Source organism: Sander vitreus, chromosome 19, assembly GCF_031162955.1.
Source record: "Sander vitreus isolate 19-12246 chromosome 19, sanVit1, whole genome shotgun sequence".
NCBI lineage: Eukaryota > Metazoa > Chordata > Actinopteri > Perciformes > Percidae > Sander > Sander vitreus.
The window spans coordinates 4,903,912-4,926,037 of NC_135873.1; the positions used below are offsets into that span (position 1 = coordinate 4,903,912).

A 22,126-nucleotide genomic window follows, 5' to 3' on the forward strand; every position below is an offset into this window, starting at 1 on the left:
CATGACCTAAGCTACCATTTTGGACACTGAAATATGTTCTCTGTAAGACATTTGTGGGGTGGGTTAATTACATGAGTTCACGTTGTTCGATTACACATGTTGGAGGTTTTAAGGCTGATTCTCATCAGGACCCCTTAGGTTTCATCCAAACAAGCTCGAGAACCAATAAAAGGAGGCCAGCTGGATTTGGTTAATACCAAAACTGTAGAGAACTTGATTACTACAGTCCTAGTTCTGGTCAGTGGTAAAAGAAGTATTTTGATAATTACTTACTTAATTTAATATTTACAGAAAATACAACCGTTAAATTGATAAATATGTTTTTCGTTTTTGTTGCAGTTAGGTTGGTGGCTAGTCCTTAAATTCTTAAAGGAATAGTTTGAAATTTTTGGAAATGCTCTTATTTTTTTAATTAATAGAAATTTAGAATTAAACCACTGATGTCTGTATGTAGTTACAGCCCGTTTAGCTTAGCATTGCTAACTGCCCAGAGCCAAGAAACCGGTTATTATCGAGATGCGATGTATTATTGGAAATACATATACTGCAATTACAATCTCGACATTGTAGTAAGGTCAGAACAAGTCATTTTTAATTTTCATAAAGAGATACAAGGGCTAAGTCATGTTAAGCAGCTCGGTTGCTACGGTAACGCTGATGTCATTATCGCTCAAGCCAAGATGTCGGGGGAGCACGAGCACAACACGCATGAGGGACTTTGTCTTTTAAGTAATGACCTGTGGTAATGACTTATTAATTCCCACAAAATGCAACAAGCTGCAGTCTATGTTTCTACCACTGTAGGGCAGCAGAGGACCCTGGACGTCTGGGAGCACAGCGACCTGAATAGCTACAGCGGCCGCATGATGTCATTAGTAGGCCTACTCACACACACACACACACACACACACACACACAGGGAGCAACAGCCTGTGCAAAATGAAAGGCTTTTACTGTCTTAAAAATACAACAGTGACCATACTGCCAACAATATAGAGCCATATAAAATAGAGTCAAATAATCTATTAGTATACTATTGCAAAAAAAACCCTGCTTAATATTTTGTAAATGTATGAAAATAGCCATCGTCCATATAGTATAATTGTGTTTCATAAGAAAAAGTAAAAACTATTGATTTTGATATTGGCTTTGGAACCTGTGCAGTGTCACTTGATGACCTGGCAGATTTGGGGCACTGTGTAAAAAGTAACCCAGGATTATCCCGGGAATATGTTTTAATCTGATTGATTCTAATCTCTTTATCAATGGCAGAGACTGGTAGTGGCAAAAGCATGTTAAAAAGAGCAGGGGAGGGCGTTTAAGTCATTCAGCTGATTATACAGAGGGAGGGACGGAGATAGGCGGACAGGCGGAGAGTCTGTATGGTTTTAATTCCAGCTCATCAGTGAACCATCTGATTTCACTGATTATCACACTTTCAATCTAAGAGGAAGAGCTAGTTAGTGTCATCAGCCTTTGTTTTGCCAAACTCTCTTCTACGGTCTGTACATGGTCTTGCTTAACTAGAATCTAAAAGAAGTGAGGAGGAAGAGGTTTCATTGTCGTCCTGAAGAATTTGAACCTGCAATCTAGGTATTAAACAGTGGGGGGGCTTAAAGAGACAGGCGCTAAAGCGTTTCAGACAGAGGGTGCTTAGATGTGGCTTCCCTGCTGTCAAACTCTTAAATATTTAGTGTTGTCTCACAGTACTACCAACATTGTACTTGTTAAATGCTTGAAGTTAAACTTGTTATTCAAGTACTTTGAAAACACTAACAGAATGGACCAAAAACATTTTTTTGTGGTGGTCTATTTTTTTTTTTGCACCAACAATCAAGCAGTGCAGTGTTAGTTCATGCAGCAATGCTAGAAGGAAAAATCCAACAACCCAATTACCTGTTGACTTTCTGTTAGGTATAAGTGGTTGCTGACATGCTCTCCAACCAGCAACAATTCATCAACAGTCATTTTATTATCATTTATTCAGCTAAGATATATATACTGTATATAAGATAGCTGTACCTTTTCATTTGGTTCCAGTTAAGAGTGTAAAACCATCTACAAACATTTCAAGCATGTAATGTTTTGTAAGCCGCAATCATAGCTGTGATTATCTGCCAATAGAGAAACAAACGTCAATCTGATGGCAGCCAGCCATGCTGTGACGTTGGTGGAGTGATTAGGTCACCTTCTGCTTCAAATTCAGATTCAGAGATTGTAATCATAGCCTTGCCTTTGTCACTTGAGGGTGTGTGTGTGATTGTGTGTGTGATTGTGCCATATGGACCTAAAATAAATTGTCAAATGTACCCACACTGATCCTCAGTGAAACATCAAGAATACCTATTATTTTCCCCTATGAGAGTAATGCTGTGTAATACACATACAATACTCACTCATACAAAGTGTAATTCCGCAGGTGGTGTGAGGTTAAAGCAGAATAATGGTTAAATATTGGCACTGGAGTTTACCTATGGTTTTATATATGTTTTCAATTATGGTTAAATTGATAGAGGCTTCTAGCTGGCCAGAACATCTGTTGCACCTGCAGGAACATTTATTCTGTTACTTTTTAAGTTGAAAATACTGAGTGCTGACACATTATAGTGACTTATGCCTCGTTTATATAATCATGTTTAGTCAAAGATATTTTGACTACTGTATATACTAGTTGTAGATATGTAAAAAGCAGCATATACAGGAACATATCACAATGTCCAAAATATAAATGCAGTAAATTATTCTGAAATCACAGTTTGGTCAGTTTTTGATTGTTTTAATATATTTCAGAATACATTCTATACAAATGTGAGATGTTAAGCTCTTTTTTATGTTTGGGATCAACTGGCTAATTCATGGGGTCAAAGTTCACAAGGCAGCTTGCTTTCTCTCTGTTCTTTTTTTCTCAAATTCAAATTTTCTTTATTAGCATGACCATAGTTACATTTAGTACAAAGGATATACTCTACTTTTCATATACTGCAAACACGGTTTACACAGTAAGTATAATAAATCAGAGTGTAAGAAAAAAAGAATACACCATATAACGTTACTGCTACTATACAGTACACCATACACTACTATGATACATTACTGTGCAGCATAGTGTATTATAATGAAAACTATACTATTGAAATAATACTTAAATATAATATACGTATACTCATAGAATAAGAATACTGTATATTAAATGATTAAAAAAATAAAATATTTGTTTTAACATATTATTTATAGTACTTTTATAAGGTGTTTATTTTTATGAATACTTATAATAATAGTAATAATGAAAATAAGAATAAATACAATAAAAACGATTTTAAAAATAGTCAAAAACATAAATAGTGAAAACAAGTAATACAAAAACATAATACATTCGTTTCTTAACATATATTATATATGTATGTTATATATATATATATATTTAAATAAAAAATAACTGATTTAATAAAATAAAATAAAAATGAAATCCACTGAACCGTAGCTAGCTTACATATATTAGTGCAACCCCTAAAAAAAAGATAGAATCGTATGCAAAAAACAAACATGAAGTACAGTAAATGCAAGAATAGATGACACAACCCTGAGAAACCCTGAACCCAGGATTCAAACAAACACAGTAACCACAGCACACTATTGGCCAGTCTCTCTCTCTCTCTCTCTCTCTCTCTCTCTCTCTCTCTCTCTCTCTCTCTCTCTCTCTCTCTCTCTCTCTCTCTCTCTCTCTCTCTCTCTCTCGTGCTTCACGTCCTCCTACTGAAGAGGCGTAGCTCTTTGCTTTCTGCTCATTGTGCGACTACGGCGAGAGAAATTTCCGCTTCCTGCACCGATAAACACCACCAACCAAAACGAAGTTGGGGTAGGGAGAGGACACACAGACATTCGCGGGGATTTGCCGCCTGCCTACGGGTTTAAACCCCCTGACGACTGCAATGGTTTCACTATCAGGCGGCGACTAGCACAAAACGTTATCAACTTTGCGTTTACAGTGTACATTACACGGGAGCGTTTCACGCATTTGCACTGCAGGAGCCTGAAGAAATAAGCCAAAGGAAGGAGGAGGACCACAAAAAAGGGAGAACACACACACACACACACACACACACACACACACACAGACACAGAGAAGCCAGGCTACTACGGGTATTCCTCCTCGCAGCTCCGACTGAAAGCCCGTTTCAGCCTCCAGGATGTCGGAGCGAGGAGGGCTCCCGCGGACTGGGGGCGTCCCTTCGCCGCACATGCAGCCCTCCAAGCCGGTCTGCATCACCTCCAACCGGCCGGTCCACATGAACCTGTACGCTACCTGGGAGGTGGACCGCTCCTCACCCAGCTGTGTGCCAAGGTATGTGAAAGGGGGCCACCGGCGAAAAAGCCAAGCATGACATATGATTTTTGTGGGTGGTTGTGAATGGGAAATGATCCAGTATGTGTGTTTACACTGGGGGATTTCAAATAGACAAACAGTGGGTGCCTATTTGAAAGGATTATCACCTCATATCATTGTTGCTGTTAATATAGGAAGATCACAGGAAAAGCTATCATAACCCTTTCTTTGCTGTAATTGAGATAATTGCATGCCCTTTTCTTGTTAGCCCTTTTAGGACCCTTGGAGACTCAGTTTATCAATCAGTTCACCCAAATTAGCCATTAGCCAGTAGCTTTTACAACCCTAATGTTACACATGACACACACAGGCATGCCTCCTGGTTATCATTCCTACTAATAGACAGTGTTTGTGTTGGGGCAGCTGCAGTCCTTCCCCAGCCGATAGCCTCAGCTGTCCGGATCAATGCAGACACGAAGATTGATGAAGCATTGGGTTGCAGCCTGTCACTGCAACTATAGAAGGCTATTTTGTTTCCATATACTGCTGTAACATCAGGCACTGTGATATATCGGTTTGTAGTATGCATTACAGATGCAGAAATTAATAATTGTTGATCAAATCTTTTACTTGACATGTTAATCATTACAGGCTATGAAAGTTGTTGTGCAAGGTCACAGTCGGCAAGACACCTTATCCATCTTAGCATAGTCCTAAACAAAGACATTCAAGTAGGCTTCTTTGTTTGACTGAAGGGATTCAGCTGGCTGGCATGTTCTGTATGTCAGGCTGCTGACAAGCAGAGGCACTCGCTTGTGCAACCTGTGCTAGTTTCATCTGCATGAAAAGACACATTGGATGTGATGTCCATATGTGCTCCAACTGAAGTCCGTCCCCTTGTGTTTATGATGTTGAGGTAATAACCGTGGTCGTGAGTTAGATTCAAGGTCAAGGGTTAACCGCTGTCACTGAAGTGCCGCCCATGTTAAGCACCGCTCAGTGTGAGAATGATGAAGGATCAATCTTCAAAACTTGACATTATCACGTAGTAAAGGAAAATCTCAAGTTCTTTTTGTGAGCAGAATTGATTTTATTTTGTATCTGTTATGTCGACAAAAACATTTACTTACACGTTCTTTTGCAGTGTTCATGCAAGCATACCAGATCATACAAAGCTCACATCTTAATGCTACTTTATAAAATGCTTTGGGGCTTTACTGGGTTAGAAGCAAAGTCTCAAGGGTATGTTTTGCCTCTTAACATTTTGGCAATGTGTGTGCACCATGCGCTTGTGAATAAATGATACAGTCATGGATCTAAATTTTGGAACAGCTAACATGAATAAAACATCCATTGTTAGCCTACATTTTAAATATCTTTCCTCCTGACTTTTCCTTTGCGGATTATTACATTATTTGTGTTTGTGTGCTAATAGCCACAGACGATTTACAATAGTTTGCCGTTGTGCTTAGAAATGTGTGATTATGGACATTTTTGGGACCTTTTTCAGCGGGCGTCGCGGTCCCTCAGATATCTTCGATATCACTGCAGTTGCAGCAACGGAGAGAGACTACAGAGCCAGAAGAAAGGAAGGCTCTACAATTTAATAGGATTTCTCACAGACACAAGCAGTAAGAAAGTCTTCAGAGATGGCGCAGACAACTAATCTGTGGCCCAGTCTTCCAGAGCTTGAAGAACCTGCTTCTACTATAGATTACTACTATTATCTACTGTAGTCCTGATGATGTTTTGCCATCAGCTAAATGTAGCCCATTTGCTATTTGTTGCTCAATCTCTGTGGCTGCAAGGAGGACTCCGAACTTCCCCTCTCTAGCAGAGGTGTTGTTGCTCTAACCTCTTCCTGTCTACCCAAAATGCCACTTGGTATTCTGTTTATGCAGCGCTGTGGATAGAATTTGCCCTGGCACGCACAAACATGCACTCGGCTGCTTACTCCAAATGTGTAGCGAAACCTGGAAAAGTACTAAACGTATCATCCGCCATGGACTGTTTGTTTTGTGGCATTTTTGGTCATATTCAGTGTGTAACAGGAAATATTCAAGAGAGAGATGATGTCACTATGCATGTACATATCCGTTTTCAAGTTTTGACAACAATGATACTGGGAAATATTTGTTATGAGGGACAGAAACACAGCCATCTGAAATCCGCCCTACCTTTCCTCAGATCCATCAGCACGGTGTGAGTGCCTTTTGAGGTCATTTCTGTGTTCAGCCTTCCTGACCTTCTGTTAAGGGAGGAATACACCATTTCACTGGCTCTAAAGCAGCTCTTTCAGTGCAGTGTAGTGGGTGATTCCTCTCTCCGCAGTGTCATCAACACACACATACTCTATCTTGGCACTCTCCTCAGTTCATTGGTTCTTCTCCCTCACCCTGGGGGTGGGGGGCAAATAATCCTACTGATGAGTACAGTAGCTGCTCTACCAGGGTTAAAGCCTCACTCATATAGAGGCTGTAGTGAATACACATTAGCAGTTCTCAGGTGCATTTACTGTCAGGTGGAATGTGGATGGTGCCTACCAGTGTTCACACCACAAATGGTTTGGATTCCAACTTCCAGCAGAGTTTCGTTAAGGCCTCCCTGTGCTGCTACTCTGCGTCAGGTATTCCAGGAATGGACCCTGTCGCAGAGCTCCTCGCCTTGCATTATTAACGAAGGGCTCCTTACAGAGCTAAAGGGGGAAAGTCCCATGACTCAGCTCCATAGATGGATGCTGGGTCTGTGCTTCAATGTGGCTTCCAAGCCACGAGTGAGTGGGGGAGTCTCTTTCCCAGAGCAACCACAAAGCTATAGGAAGGAGTGTGGAAATTGGGTCAAATTTGGACCATTGAGAAGACAGAAGAGTATATGTTTAAGCTTTTTGGCTTGTACCTCCTTAAATGAAGCTTGTGGCATTTTTCCATGACATGGTACCTGCTCGCCTAGACTCTACTCGCCTTTTTTGGTTTTCCATTACAAAAAAAAGTCCCTGGTACCGGCTAACAGGTCCTTTTTTTTTTTTTTTTTTAAGTATCCCCTCCGTCAAGGTTCAAAGCGAGCTGAGGCGATACCGAAAGGTGACGTGAAAACCTGCAGACTACTGATTGGTCAGAGAGAATCATCACTACTCACTGCGTCATCATTGCTAGCCCGCCATTTTTAAATAGTTTAGCCAGCGTGTGTTTGTTTTTTTTGCTGCCTCCAGCTTCTTTTGAAACTAAATTTTTCTTCTGGTTGTGGCAACGGCCACATGCCGAGAGTCAAAAACAACACCCCTTCGACGTTCTTTGCACGTCGCGTAAGGTCACGACAGGTTCCTGCGGCGTCGCTATGACGACCAGCCACGCTCGCCTCAGGCATGAGGTGGTACTAAATTTGCACCGCGGTCGAGTAGAGTAGAGCTGGTACTAGCAGTGACCGTAAGCGCCATTGGTCTACTTGTAACCGGTGTTGGGCAAGAAACAGCCTGTCTCTGCCCCCTCTCCTGACTTCAAAAATCAACAAGTAACTCCCGCTAAAACCCCGGATGCTTGTTTGTGTATGAATTAAAAGAAAAAAAGATATAACGCGATAATTACTTTTAGTTTCAGATTTTTAAACTTTGACAAAGCCAGGCTAGCCGTTTCCCCCTGCTTCCAGTCGTTATGCTAAGCTAAGCCAATCACCTGCTGCCTCTAGCTTTATACTGAGGCAAACAGTCATGAGAGTGGGACTGCTCTTTTAATCTAAACTCTCAGCAAGAAACCGAACAAGCTCTCTCAGAATTTCTATTTTGTATACTTTTACCCAGAGCGGTTCACTGAGACTTCAACATTAGAACATGTGTAATCTCCTAGATCAGTGATAATTTCAAAGGGCAAATAATATGATGAGAAGAACATGTTTTTGAAAAGTCTCTAATCTTAGCACTTCTGGCCACTGGATTTCCTCTTGTAGTTTAAAAGGGAACTTTCCTTTTTTTGGTTGAATGCTTAACCACCAAATCTCTGAGGATTTTGCAAGTTGTGGTTGCTCAAAGACAAGCAAATTCATAGTTCTTCAATCTCATTCTTCATCTCAACATTAGTCATGCCGGTATCTTCTATCAAGGACACAAAATAGTGTAACAGGAACCTTTATCACTTTTAGTTGTAATGAAAACAGCAGGGCATTAAAAAATAAATGCTTATCTGATGGCCTGGTAATAAATACTGTTGGCATGTAGATGCGCGGTGCAGAAATGCAGGACGTTCTGAATTATACATTGTGCTTTTGTTAGAACCATTTGCTATAAATGCCCTGCAACACAATAGTGGGACGACACTCGTCTCGTTCCTCGAGTGTCAGCGTTACATTATCCACCCTTTCCCCCTAAACCCCAGCTGCTGAATGGAAAGAAATTGAGATAGCACCAACAGGCTATCACACACACACACACACACACACACACACACACACACACACACACACACACACACACACACACACACATACACATACACACACAGGCAGAGGGGGTAGTAGTGTTCATTAGCAAGCTTTGGCTTTGCCACTTGCCTTGGCGCTGCTCGTTCTTCCGCACAGCTGAGTGGCCGAGAGGTCTGAAGTTTCCTCTATGGCTCAGCTCGCCTGTTGATGATAAAGGCAAATAAAGTGCAAACCCCCTCCTCTTCACCCTGACTTTCCGTGATTATTTACTATTTCTGATAAAAGCCGTCTAACCTCAAGTGTCAGTTTGGAGGCTTGAAAATAAGTCAAAAGAAAAGTATCAGTATCAGACTTTAAAGCCCTTATTGGTTGAGCGCTGATTAATATACAGCCGATCTGATTGCTTTGGTTGCTGCACAAATGAGGGAAACATTTGCTACTGTAGTGGCCTGCATATTTTTTTATCGGTTGTTTTTTGAAAAATATCTTTTGAAGATATCATAAACTTTCAGGCTAGTCCTGTTGGGGCAATCATGCAAGATACTGTTAGTCCTTAGTTAGTCTTTTCCCTGTTATAGAGGAGACACACCAGCCCGATAATTGGCCGTCGGACCGTCTGGCGAGGTCGGTGACTCGAGTCTGTTCGGTGTGTCCCGTGCCGTCGTCCGTCCGAGGAGCCGTCGGCCTTCATTTGGGCCGACCCGACATGTTCAGTCTGGAGACAGGGCAGTCGGGACTCGCCCGGAAATGGGGAGCGGATGAGCTGCTCAAAATCTAACGAAAATATGTTAAACTGACCTTTGTTGATCTGAAGACAGATTCAGAAACTGCACGGCCTATTTCTCGCTTAAAATGTTTTCAGAAACACGTTTCGGTGAACTATTTTGGTACAATATGAGATCATATTCTGAACAAGCTGCCACGACAGTCTGGCTGTGAATTTCCGGAGAAAAGCGTTCGTCCAATCAGCTGCCGGTTTTCACTTTCTGGGAAATAATCAGACTGTTAATGGAAACAATACAGAGCAGCGCCGCCGGCTGCTATGAAGACGTATTACGTTTCGCGCACGCGCCAAGCGTACGCTCAAGTCGGCGTCGCCTCAGTGTGTTCTGAGGCACTTTTTGGACCTCGGGGACCCTACTGATCAGCCCGACTGCCTTTTCTGCCGACGGTCGGCCGTCTGGTTGGTGTGTCAGGGCCTTTAAAGTGAAACATGAAATACTGACTTACTCTAACAGACAAGCTAAAATGGAAGAAACCTGCAAGCCTGGCAACATTAAGGCTAAAAACAACATAGAATGCAACACTCTGAAAAGGAGATGTTCTAATTACATAATTCTCTATCACTGTTATAAGAAACCCCACTTGTAATTTTTCAGTAATTCCCATTGAAAAAACCCGTCATCTCATATTCAGGCCATTACCATTAATTTGACACCCACGGTCTGCATTTTAGAAGCCAGTTTGGATTTTTGAAGAGAAAGGAGCCTCCCAGTGATGAGAAATCATGTGCTTGGTGGCTGGTTTTCATTTCTCTAACACAAAGACGAGAGGTGAATAAAGGTAGTGAAGCTGAGTTGTCCTGCTGCTGCTGCAGTGTATGTAGATGTTGTGGTTGATTTAGGCTATAACAGTGCCGTGGTCTGAGGAGGCCTTTGTTGCGGTGTTACAAGGTTTGTGTTTTGCTCTGCTCATGTCTCCTTAGAGTGATCATAGACCCCCATGTGACAGCAAGCACAAACATACACATGCACGCACACAGATTTCCATTTCCAATGTGTTGTGACACCTATTCACGGACAATGTCACTGACATATGCTTCGCTTTCATCTAATGTGTTCGAAACAAGGAGTGGCATCCAGTTACATAAAAGGATATGCTGTGAGGGGAAACACAAATCCTGCTGACAACAGATACATAATCACACAGAAATGCAATCTGGATAATGTTATGACAAAGCATTTTGTACATTATCTCATTTTCAGCCTATTGAAAAGTAGATGGAAATAAAGGTTTCTTATTCAGTGCATTTATATTTTGCACATCCCCAAAGCATCTAGGGAGGAAGTTGTCTGGAACATTTCTCTTGCTAACAGCACAATCACAGTTAAATTTTGGATATTGCACACGGACACAAAGATACACACACGTGAACTCGCAACAAACACATTTAACCACATTGGGATGTAAACAACTCAACAGTACCTACATTGTGGCCTCTGTGCTGCTACTGTAAACCTCGTAACACATGCAAATAATGTGTGCACACGTCTAATCCCCTCCAGCTCAGGTTACACACTGTTTCTCCTGGATGATAACACAAGCTTGTAATGCACTTAACGCAGATTGACCTTGACACAATGCCTGTCAGGACTACGAGCAACGATTTATTGACATTTCTTCAATTCTTGGGCTTGTTACATGGATGTTGTTGTAGTGCTCTATTTATGTATATGACTGAATTGACTGTCAGTTAGGTCTGTAACATTTATTACATAATTGTGTCGTTTTTTTATACAATTGCGGTTTCTTTGTTTTAATCACAATTAATTGCTAACATTAGCTAAGGTCTTTTAAGCGTATGACTGGTAATTGTTGATTTTGTTAAGTTGTAAAATTATATATTTTTAATTATTTATATATATATTGTAATTATATAAGTGATAATTGGTTAAACTATATATTTTTATTATTATTTCAGTTGTTAGTTGTTGACACATGACCCTATACACGTTCATAGCAACAAAAACGCCAAGGGGGATACAGTTAGAAACATTTTTTTTATGATAATAAAGCGCCGTTGTTTATGTCATAGGCTGTGTATTTGTGTTATTACATTATCTGGTTCACATAACAGTGATATAAACAAAAGATGTATCCTGGAATTCATTCAAAACTTTAATTAGTTTAATAAAGTAATAAATCAAAATTATTTAATTTAAAAAAAAAACTCTGACTGAAAGAGACAATTATATTGTTAATCGCAATTATTTCTGAGACCATTAATTGTGCAGCAACATTTTGAATTGTTACAGCTCTACTATGAGTACTTTTGGCATTTGTGTGTCATATTTTATGTTAAGAAGAAAAAGCCTTGTGAATCAGTTGGTGGAGCAGGCACACATACTGTATATAGAGGTTTGTTCCTCGACGCAGAAGATCCAGGGTTTGAGTCCGACCTGTGATGATTTTCCTGCATGTCTTCCCCCTCTTTCTCCCTTTTCATATCTGTCCTATCCATTAAATGCAGAAATGCCCAAAACATAATCTCATATGGCTGATTACGTAGATGGTAATGTGTGTTTTTTCAAGGTGTTTCAGACACAGATGTGTTCAAAGACTGACCGAAGCAGAAACCTTTTAGTACATAATTAAAAATGATTACTTATAGTACTAATACTTACTAATAGCAGTAAGAACGAATGCCTCAAACCATCGCAGTACTAATAGAAACCACATTCGAAAATGACACCCATTGCTATATTAAGAAATTGTTTAACCTTTTCGACAGAGCCAGGCTAGCTGTTTCCAGTCTTTATGCTAAGCTAAGCTAACTCTTAGTCTCTTGGCTTTAGCTTCATGTTTAGTGTAAAGACATGAGAGTGGTATTGATTGCCTCATCTAACTCTTGGCAAATAAGCAAAATGTCCCAAAATGCCAAACTATCCTGAGCTCAGCTAATAGATGTTAACCAGTTATGACACAAAGGTCTGACTAAATAAAGAGACCTATATCCTCTGTATTACTTTGGGCTCAGCAGTTGCTGCTCGACTCGCATTGTCACTGTGATACTCTTAGCCTGTTTAGGTTGATAACCAAGAAGCTAATACGATTGCCCATTTAAATAGAGGTTTCCTGTTCCACAGTTGTACAGCAAACTCCGATTCAATTGTCTCCCTGCACTCGCGCTAAACTGGATTAGGCGGGTGCTCTGTTTATTAATCTGTAATCTCTTTAATGAAGGGTCACTTTATTGTGTGTGTATGTGACAACAGAAGATTCCTTCTGTATGTGGGAGATCTTTATTTTCGTGGTAAACTACATGAAATGCAGATAAATGCATTGCACACAGAATAGACTTGTAAGCAAGTATTTTCCATTTTCTTTCAGCACCAGCAGCACTATCTCTTTTTGTCTCTCTCGCTCACACACACACACACACACACACACACACACACACACACACACACACACACACACACACATACTGTACAGACACACATTCTGCAGGTCACATGCTCAGTCTTGCAGGCTTAAAGGAGGGGGAGAGGCCAGACAATAGCCCTATGCTCTGGATAACAAAGTGCAGCAAAAAAAATGATATGAAAACAATAACTTGTGCTCAGGGTGTTTTGTTTTTATTCAGCCGACGGCTTTTTTGTTGTTGTTACATATTAACATATGTGATAGACTTTGGTGGTGTTGAGTTTGCGAAATGTATGTGTTTAAGTGTAAATGTGCGTAAAGGTTGATTCTGCCCTCCTTAGGAAGTTACAGGCCTCAGTGTGTCCTTGCCTGCGGCTGAGAGAGGGAAGTAGAGCAAGACAGAAAGAGAGGGAGACCGAGGGAGGGGGAGAGAGAGACAGAGGGAGAGAGGTTGACACAGAATGAAGAGGAATAGAGAGATGATGGAAACCATGAAAAAAAGTGAGAGAAAGAACAATAGGTCACTTTTTTTTTAGCACACAAGACACTTAGGCGTAGTGTGTGTGTGTGTGTGTGTGCATGTGTGTGTGTGTTGCATGCATTGTGGGGTCTAAAATGTATTCATATTGTCACATTATATGGTCAGTAAGATGTTTTTTAAAGGTTTTGTTTTGCATTTTGTTTTTATTTGACTGTTAAAATGGGCAAGAGAGACATGGGTGTGATTTCCTCAAGAAATGTAGCATTGTTAGTGACCAAGAGAGGCAGGGCTAAGTGGCTTACATTCCTTTCTGTTCATTGTGTCCTGTACTGTATATTCAGGCAGCCATACAGCAAGAAGGTTGGTGCTTTTTTATCACCTTTCGCTTCTTTTCGAATCTGCTTCTCATCTTACCTTGAACCTTTCATCAAATGGAGGTGGTGTGTTTTCACAATAAGTGTCCTTTCTCACAGTGTTGCATTGAATTCACATCATGCACTTGAAACCGGCATCTGGCCTTAACTTAGATGTTCCATCACATGCTAGTGTTGTGTGCTGTGTAAATGTGCTAAGGTATGTTTGTGCTCTCATTGTCAGGTTTTGCAGCACCTTGCACCTTGTTTAATGGATGATCGTGTGTGTTGGAGTGTGTATTTTTGTGTGCTTGCACTGCATGCTGCCTTTCATGGTGTGAATTCCATGGCAGCTGCTTCTTGCCTCACCTTGCATCTCAAGTAAAGTGTGTGTGTGTGTGTGTGTGTGTGTGTGTGTGTGTGTTTTGCTGCTTTTAAGTATCATCTTCACTGCATTCTTTGCAGCACTTAAATCTGGCCTGTCTCACCTGCACATTACATCAAATAGTGGTTGAGTATGTCTTTTGATTTGTGTGCATGTTATTGTCTGTTCATGCTGTCACATTGAATGCCGCCTTCAGCAGTGTCATTTTCAGAATATGTGGCAACACTTGAATTAGCGTCTGGGGTGACCTTGCACTTAAATGGTGCGTGTGTGTGTGTGTGTTTTTTTTAGTGTGTCCTCTCTGTATTTCTGCCTAGCAATATCACTGTATGCTTCACAGAGTGCAAATCATCTTGCTTTACCTAGAGACTTGCATCAAGTAAAGGCTTTGTGTGTGTGTGTGTGTGTGTGTGTGTGTGTGTGTGTGTGTGTGTGTGTGTGTGTGTGTGTGTGTGTGTGTGTGTGTGTGTGTGTGCACGCACTGTGTATATGCCCTGGCAGGGTGTTCTTGCTTCAGGCTAAGTGTCGGCTCATGTCAGCAGGGTGACTGTCGCTCTCTACAGAGGCACAGCTAAGAAAGACTAGAGGAGGAAAGGAATATGAAAAGAGGAGAGAGGATTCAGGCCTCTTCAGGGCACCATAGCAGGGAAAATAATGAAAGTGAAGGGTGACGTGTACCTGGTTCCAGACCTCTAAACTGTCGCCAACGTCTCAGATCAGAAGGTCTGGTGTTGCTCACATGAATGACTGTTTTATGTTAGTTAGAATCTTTTGCTTGGATGGATCTTTTGCAGGACTAATGTGTCATTGTTGATTAATCTGTAGATTATATTGATTGGTTAGTCTACGAAATGACAGCAAAAAGTCCATTCGGTCTGAATGTCAAGCTAAGGTAAAGCAGACAGAAACCTTGTACACCATGCATGAATCACGAAACAAGAGAGACGGAGGGTGCCGAGAACAGGTCGATGAGAACGAGAGGAGGAGGGCCCCATTGTGAGAAGTCAAGGGGGAGGGAGCGTGTAGCCGAGGGTGAGATGAGAGCATGGAAAAAAAAAAGGGATTAGGCTGTGAAGAAGAGAAAATGGGCTCGAGTGGATGAAGGTAAGAAAGGGGGAGAGAGAAGCTGAAGCTTTATCAGAGAAAAGGATGTCATCAAAGCCAGGGTAATTTGGGGAATGGGAAGGGAGCAGCTGGGGCACAAGGAGGAGATATGAGATGTGAGCTGATGGAGGAATTAGACAATTTACTTTCTTTTTTTTTTTTCCCCTCTCGTCTCCTCCACATCTCTTCTTGCTCCTGTTTTTCTTGTGTTTTCACCTTTCCATCTGTCTCTTTTTTATCCCCGTCTCCCCACAGAGTCATTGTTCTCTGCTGATGCCAGCGTGCAGCTAAATCTCTTTTGTCTTCTTGGGTACTGCCCTAGTCTTGTCCATAACTCAGCCCTCTGATCTACTGTCCCCCGCTGGCCTTCTTCCTCCCAGTGCCACCATTACAGCTCTGCCCCACAGTCACATCCTCCTCCTCACGGGCAGCTGTGATGGATCATGCCACCAAGTGCAGTCTCACCTCTGCCGCAGTTGTTTCTAGAGCAGTCAACACCCAAGGTGCCATTAGGACTCTTCTGAGCTTGTGCAGGTTCACGGTTTGCTTACAATAATTTGCTACCAACATAACTGTCATGGGCTCTATTTCAGTCCTGCTGCGTCACATTGCAATTTCTTCAAGCTTCAGTAAATGCAAAAATACAAATGCCTTTTAAGCAGCGTTTTGGCTGGAATACTCTTCAATTTAATCTGTCCTTTACCGGGCCAAGGCATGAATAAAATGTGTTTTGCACACTGATTGTGCTTTTGTTTTTAACCTTAGTGCCTTCAAACATATTGTCAGATACGAGTCAGACCAAGTGCAATAGGCAGGTGTATATTCCAGGATGGGGGTTAATGCAAAGTGTAGTGACTAGGGGTGGAGGGTTAAGAGATCATATTTCTAAAGAATTCTTCTGTAAACCTGTGAACTTAAAACTGTAAATACTGGTAGTTTCCATCCCAAAAGCTCCTGAAACTCCCTATCAAGTCAACATCTTCAATATAGTCAAGTTGTTTATTTCTTCTTTTTGAAGTGGAAAGCACTGTGTGTTGTGCATTCAGGTGCTTTTGGCTGTAAATACACCCACAGTGGAGGCTGTTTGGAAGTTCCTGCTTTTGCTAGATTTGAACTTTTACCTAATGTTGTGCTTTCCAACCACTGTAAAGAGGACAACACATTAGAAGTGGAAGTTTAGTTTCCAGTTTTGTGTCAGTTGACACATCCGGCATGATGCACCTAAAACACGATAGAAATTTGAAGTCACATTATACGTTTTGTACTATTGTACATTGTAACATTGTTGTAGGTTTGTTTGCACTCTTGAAGGCACCATACGCTCTGTGTCTTCCTGGTTCAAAATATTCTCTCTGTTTCACTGATTGATTTCAGGCCACAGGCTGCTATTTCTTAGCCTGGCTCCGCCCTCTTACGTACTTCCGTCCAATTTTCATTTTCCTTCAGTACTACGTCTGGGTCTGCGGTATATTCTTGGGTTTTCTCAGGTCAAATCTTTACTGGTCCAATCAGCAAACAGAGGGAGTGACTGAGAACGATGACGTTGAGGTTCGGTAACCTTCGGTGAGTTCCGTAATGGCGGCGGAGAAAGATGCGAGCGAAGCCATTCAGTCCGTTGTGGCAACGCTGCCGAATATCCAAAAGTTAAAGCCCGAGCAAGAACAATCTTTGCTGAGTTTTGTTGGTGGCCCTCCTCCCCACGGGGTTCGGGAAAGTTTGATTTTCCAGCTCGCTCCGTTAGTGGTGAAGGACTTGGCTAAGGCGAACGCTAGCGATGCTAAGCCGACGTCACAACCAAACGTTAGTGATTGGTTATGGCAGATCCAGAGTGGCTCTGGGCAGATCCAATAGTTTTTTTTTTGTTTTTTTTAAGATTTTGTTTTTTGGGGGGCTTTTTCCCTTTTTATTTCTAAGTGGGTAGACATGAAAGGGGGAGAGAGATGGGGGATGACACGCAGCAAAGGGCAGCAGGTCGGACTCGAACCCTGCGCCGCTGCAGGACTCAGCCAACATGGGGCGAACGCTCCCAATGGGTGAGCTAGAGGCCGCCCCAGATCCAAAGTTTTAAACTTCAACAGAGTACCCACCTTCAAGGAAGTTAACACTTGTCAATGGAGAGTGGCCAAACTCTCTGTACAAATGAAATATACGAGAGTCTGGTAGGACCAGGCTAGCTATTTGTCACCAGCACTGAGAAAACACTTTCTGCTTATGCATTTCTGCAAGCCATTTGTTTAAAGCGTTACATAACAGACCGATAAGTGTATTGCTGTAAAGTTGATGTGTGTGTGAGAGGTTGTAGCGGAGATTGTATGTGATCAGAGAGCCTTGTTTTTTAATTAATTAATTTCTTCCAGTACAGATGCTGAGCAGAGCTACACGTTATTGTGCAGATGGCAACACTAGCTCCCCGGGGAAACACACACACACACACACACACACACACACACACACACACACACACACACGTGCATTCATATATTTATTCAGCTCCATGAGTGACTTGCCTCTTCCTTACCTCCTCAACAAAACACCTCCGCTACGCTATGACTCAACGCCTTCACTTTCTCTCACTTGTGTTTGCCATGTATTGCTTTTATGTCTCCATCTTTCTTTTTCATTTCATTGAATTCAGGGAATCTGGTCTGAGTTTTCACTTTCTCTCTTTTTTTCTCTGTCATTTCATGACACAGAGATCCTAAACTACTGAACTGTACAAAACATTTTTTTGGTCAATGTTGTTTACTTCCCTCCTCCACAACCCCCTATCTTTCAACATTTTTTAATTCCTCTGGGGATTTCATTAATTGCTAACATTTCAAACTCACTCGCACTGCACAGATAACTCTCATGCCTTCCAAAACGAGGCAGCTGCCACCCACGTACCGATACGCATACTAGATAGCTTAGTATAACAACATCAAAAAAATGAAGTGCCCACCCACCTACATGCAGTCACACGCTCAAATAGCTCCCCTGCTGTGGGGAAAAAGCACACAATAGAGAGACATGCCAGGACTTGATCTTGATGAGCACTGTAATGAGCAATAGGTCCGTCCAGACACACACACACACACACACACACACGCTGTTGCTGTTATGGAGGAATCACTTCTGCTCTGCTTTCAGATTAAATGAGTCATGGCGCAGGAAAGTACACACTGATCGACACATACACTAACTGCCTTATAGCTGTATGGGAAAGCCACTAACTGCACGCTCAGTGGTGCATATAGTACATATTGTCCATGTGACACACACACACACACACACACACACCACAACCATGTTACGTATTACCTGTAACCTACTTATGGCAGTGTACACTCACCCACTCTGTTTCTGTGACTGTTTCTCCCACACACCGAGACTGACACATACATTTACACACACACACACACACACACACACACACACACACACACACATTCTGGCAGAATGATTAGTGCTTATTCATCAATGCAAACACACATGCATGCGTTGCGTGGGAGATCATCACATCATAAGTAGATGTGGTACAGGAAGGGGGGAGAGAGAGCTGTGTGTGTGTGTGTGTGTGTCAAAAGTATATTCTGCTGCACAGGGGTCAGAAGTCTTGATGATTTTGTAAGCTGATTGTGCTGATATTTGGCAGCCTCGGGCATCTTTTACACATTTGATGTTCGATGTCTTTCAAAATAAATGTCACAAATATAATGAATCTTGCTGAAATTCTGTAATTTTTAGATGTGGTGCTTTTTTTTTTAAACCGCACCAGAGGGTTACTTGCAGGAGTATCCCCCAGGTAATTAGTTAGTGGAGGCGGTTAGGTCTCGATCAGTCATTGTCATTTCCTGAGCTGAATCAGACAGATCCTGACACATCTTGTCTCGTGATCAATTTACTGACTGGACTGGAATAACACCAAATTAATCCAAATTAGTGCTGTCAGACGATTAAAATATTTAATCGCGATTAATTGCATTAATGTCATAGTTAAATCGCAATTAATCGCACATTTTTATCTGTTCTAAATGTCCCTTGATTTCTTTTTGTCCCATTATTTTTTTTCTCATTTTAATGCTCTTAAACAACATGATACGATACTTTTAAAACGGTGCCTGAACCGAAAGATAGATTTGTGTGTGTGTATATATATATATATATATATATATATATATTAGGCCTGCACGATATTGGAAAAAACTTACATTGCGATATTTCTTTTCCCTGCGATATATATTGGTATATGAAAAAAAGACTAATTTTTACAAGAGGACATAAATAGCCCTATTTAGAAATACTAAATCATTCTCAACTACTGGGGTGATTTTGTAGGGGAGTGCATCTACAAAGAAAATAAAAATGAAAAAGGAAATTTTGTTATGTGAACCAGTCTTTGTTGAACTTTAATGCTTTACAAAAACCAAAGCAAGTAAGCGCTGTGATTACTCTTCTGAAGTGATTTTGGAGATGGGACATTAGGAAGAAATAACCTGGTTGACTGACATGACACCATTGTATTCATATAATATCAATCCATGCTAAAGTGAATGATATTAATAATGCATGCATGTTGCTTCCTCTAAATGTCAGGTTGTGGTCGACTAGCGGCGCCTGCTTTGGTTGTTTGATCAATTGATTAAAATAGATCAACCTTACGTCACATGACCACCTGTCTTAAAGGGGAAGGGTCGGCCGGTAACAATCATGGAAAAGGAGAACGGTGAAAGCAGCAAAGAAGTTGTAGCGTCAACATCGCAACGTCCTGCGATGTGACTATCGTGCATGCGCACATCGCGATGTAGATGATGACACAAAATATCGATATTTTGTTTATATATATATATATATATATATATATATATATATATATATATATATATATATATATATATATATATATATATATATATTTAAAAAAGGAGCACCTTGTTCAATTGTATTTGTCTGTTCTGTATGTTCAAAAATTTAAAACAATAAAAAGTTGATCTAAAAAGGAGCACAAAACGGCGAAAATAACCACTGGATGGGTTTAGCTGTCAGCATTTTAACCGTGTTTACTTCAGCTGCTAGCTAACAGTAGGCTAACGTTACCTGCTGCTAAGTGTAGTGTTGACTAGCGTCCCATGCGGCGATGTTTCAGTTCCCTCTAACGTCCATTTTTGGAGCATCAGAGAGAAGCGCAGGCATTTAAGTGGCACCTTAATAAGGCATCGAAATCCGCGTTGCTATTCGGTCCGGTAGATAACGGTCGTTAAGGCACCGGTGCCGTATTAGCACCGGGTCTCGGACCCCATTCAAAAGGCAGATTTTCGGTGATTTCGGTGTGGTGTTGTAATTTTACTAACGTTACTAGTTGTTGCAACAGCATGTGAAAAAAAACTACAAAGTTTGCTAGGCCGAAAAGAACGTTAATCTCTAAAAATATTTACGCCGTTAAAATGGGTTTGCGTTAATGCTGTTAATAACGCGTTTAACTGCCAGCACTAATCCAAATCCTATGTTGGTGAGATGGAGGTACCAGAGATGGAGATTGAACTGAGAAAGATTTAAAAATATAAATAAAAAAAATAAGGACAGGTTTGAATTGCTCCTGATGCTGCGCAGTGGGTGCGTGAATGTGTGTGAATGTTTATCTGATGAGCAGGTGGCACCTTGTATGGCAGCCTCAGCAACAGTGTATGAATGTGTGTGTGAATGGTGCCTGTACTTTGTAAAAGTGTTGAGTAGTCGCTAAGACTAGAAAAGCGCTATAAAAATACAGTCCATTTACACATTCTGCAGAAAGCGGGGTGGGGGGTACAGGGTGATGGGATGGAGAGAAACGGCTATCACATGAGACAGATGGAGGGGATGGAGAATTGTGGATCGCCAGAGGAGAAATGGAAAAAAAGCCTTGAATGAAGAGAAGGTAGTGTTGCAGGAGATAAAAGGAAGAACGAGAGATAGTGCTGCTTTTTGTTGCCAGACAGCGGTGGACAGCTTGTGTTACTGGGAGAGATAAGAAATGGTGGGGAAATGAGCCTGCAGCACATACACACACACACACACACACACACACACACACACACACACACACAGAAAAACACACACATTTAGTCTGACTGCATTGTGTCAGTGTAACTGTGACCCTGTTGTAAGAGCCTGCCATCCTCTGATGCAGGTTACATATCTTCGAAATTGATATTAGAACTATTTAGGCAAAATGCACTTGCACACACAATGTCAGGCTCAGGCCGGCATAATTATTAATAGATTCAGTTTGCAAATGCTACACACACACACACACACACACACACACACACACACACACACACACACACACACACACACACACACAGACACACACAGACACACAGGCAGACGGGGTAGTAGTGTTCATTATAATGAAAAAAGGAAAATGTCACAGAGTAGGAACAGAGAACTAACGGCTAATCTTCCTGAACAGTATTATATTCAATATAATATAGTCAATATTCTGGTGAAAACCAACCCTCTTTTTCACTCAGCCTCAGATGCTACACAACACTCAGTTCATTTAATTATAGCCCCAAACTTACAAAGCAATTCTCCTGGAATGCCATACAAGCTTCCGAGTACCAAAACAAAAACAACAAAAGCAGACGTGGACTAAAAGATTAGGAGGACAGCATCTCGCAAAGCCATTAGCTGATGAAAACTAGTTTTAATGTCATTCTTTGCTGTCATTATTTATTGAAACTCGCCTTCTATGTCAAGGTGAGTTTTGGATCTGTAGTTTTGGATCTCATGCCTTTTTGTGCAGATCTGATAAGACTGGACAGGAGATCAGAGGTACAGGAAGCCAAAAGCACATGTTTAGAAAAGTTCCCTCCAACAGCCTCTAAAACACTGAGCTTATTTAAGCTGCGACAACATTTTGCATCATCATTTGAGCAAAATAATTATAATTTTAAAGAACC

The 22,126-nt window shown here is 41.2% G+C and overlaps 1 protein-coding gene across 2 annotated transcripts in view; it reads left to right on the forward strand.

Annotated features, from left to right (window-relative positions):
- The first annotated feature begins 3,776 nt into the window (after window positions 1-3,776).
- pacs1b (phosphofurin acidic cluster sorting protein 1b) overlaps window positions 3,777-22,126 on the forward strand; it is a 56,516-nt gene continuing 38,166 nt past the window's right edge. For both annotated transcript variants that reach the window (XM_078275952.1, XM_078275951.1), the window contains exon 1: window positions 3,777-4,342. In XM_078275952.1, the coding sequence (XP_078132078.1) occupies window positions 4,188-4,342 (155 nt within the window). In that variant the 5' untranslated portion in view covers window positions 3,777-4,187. The remainder of the gene's footprint in view (window positions 4,343-22,126) is intronic.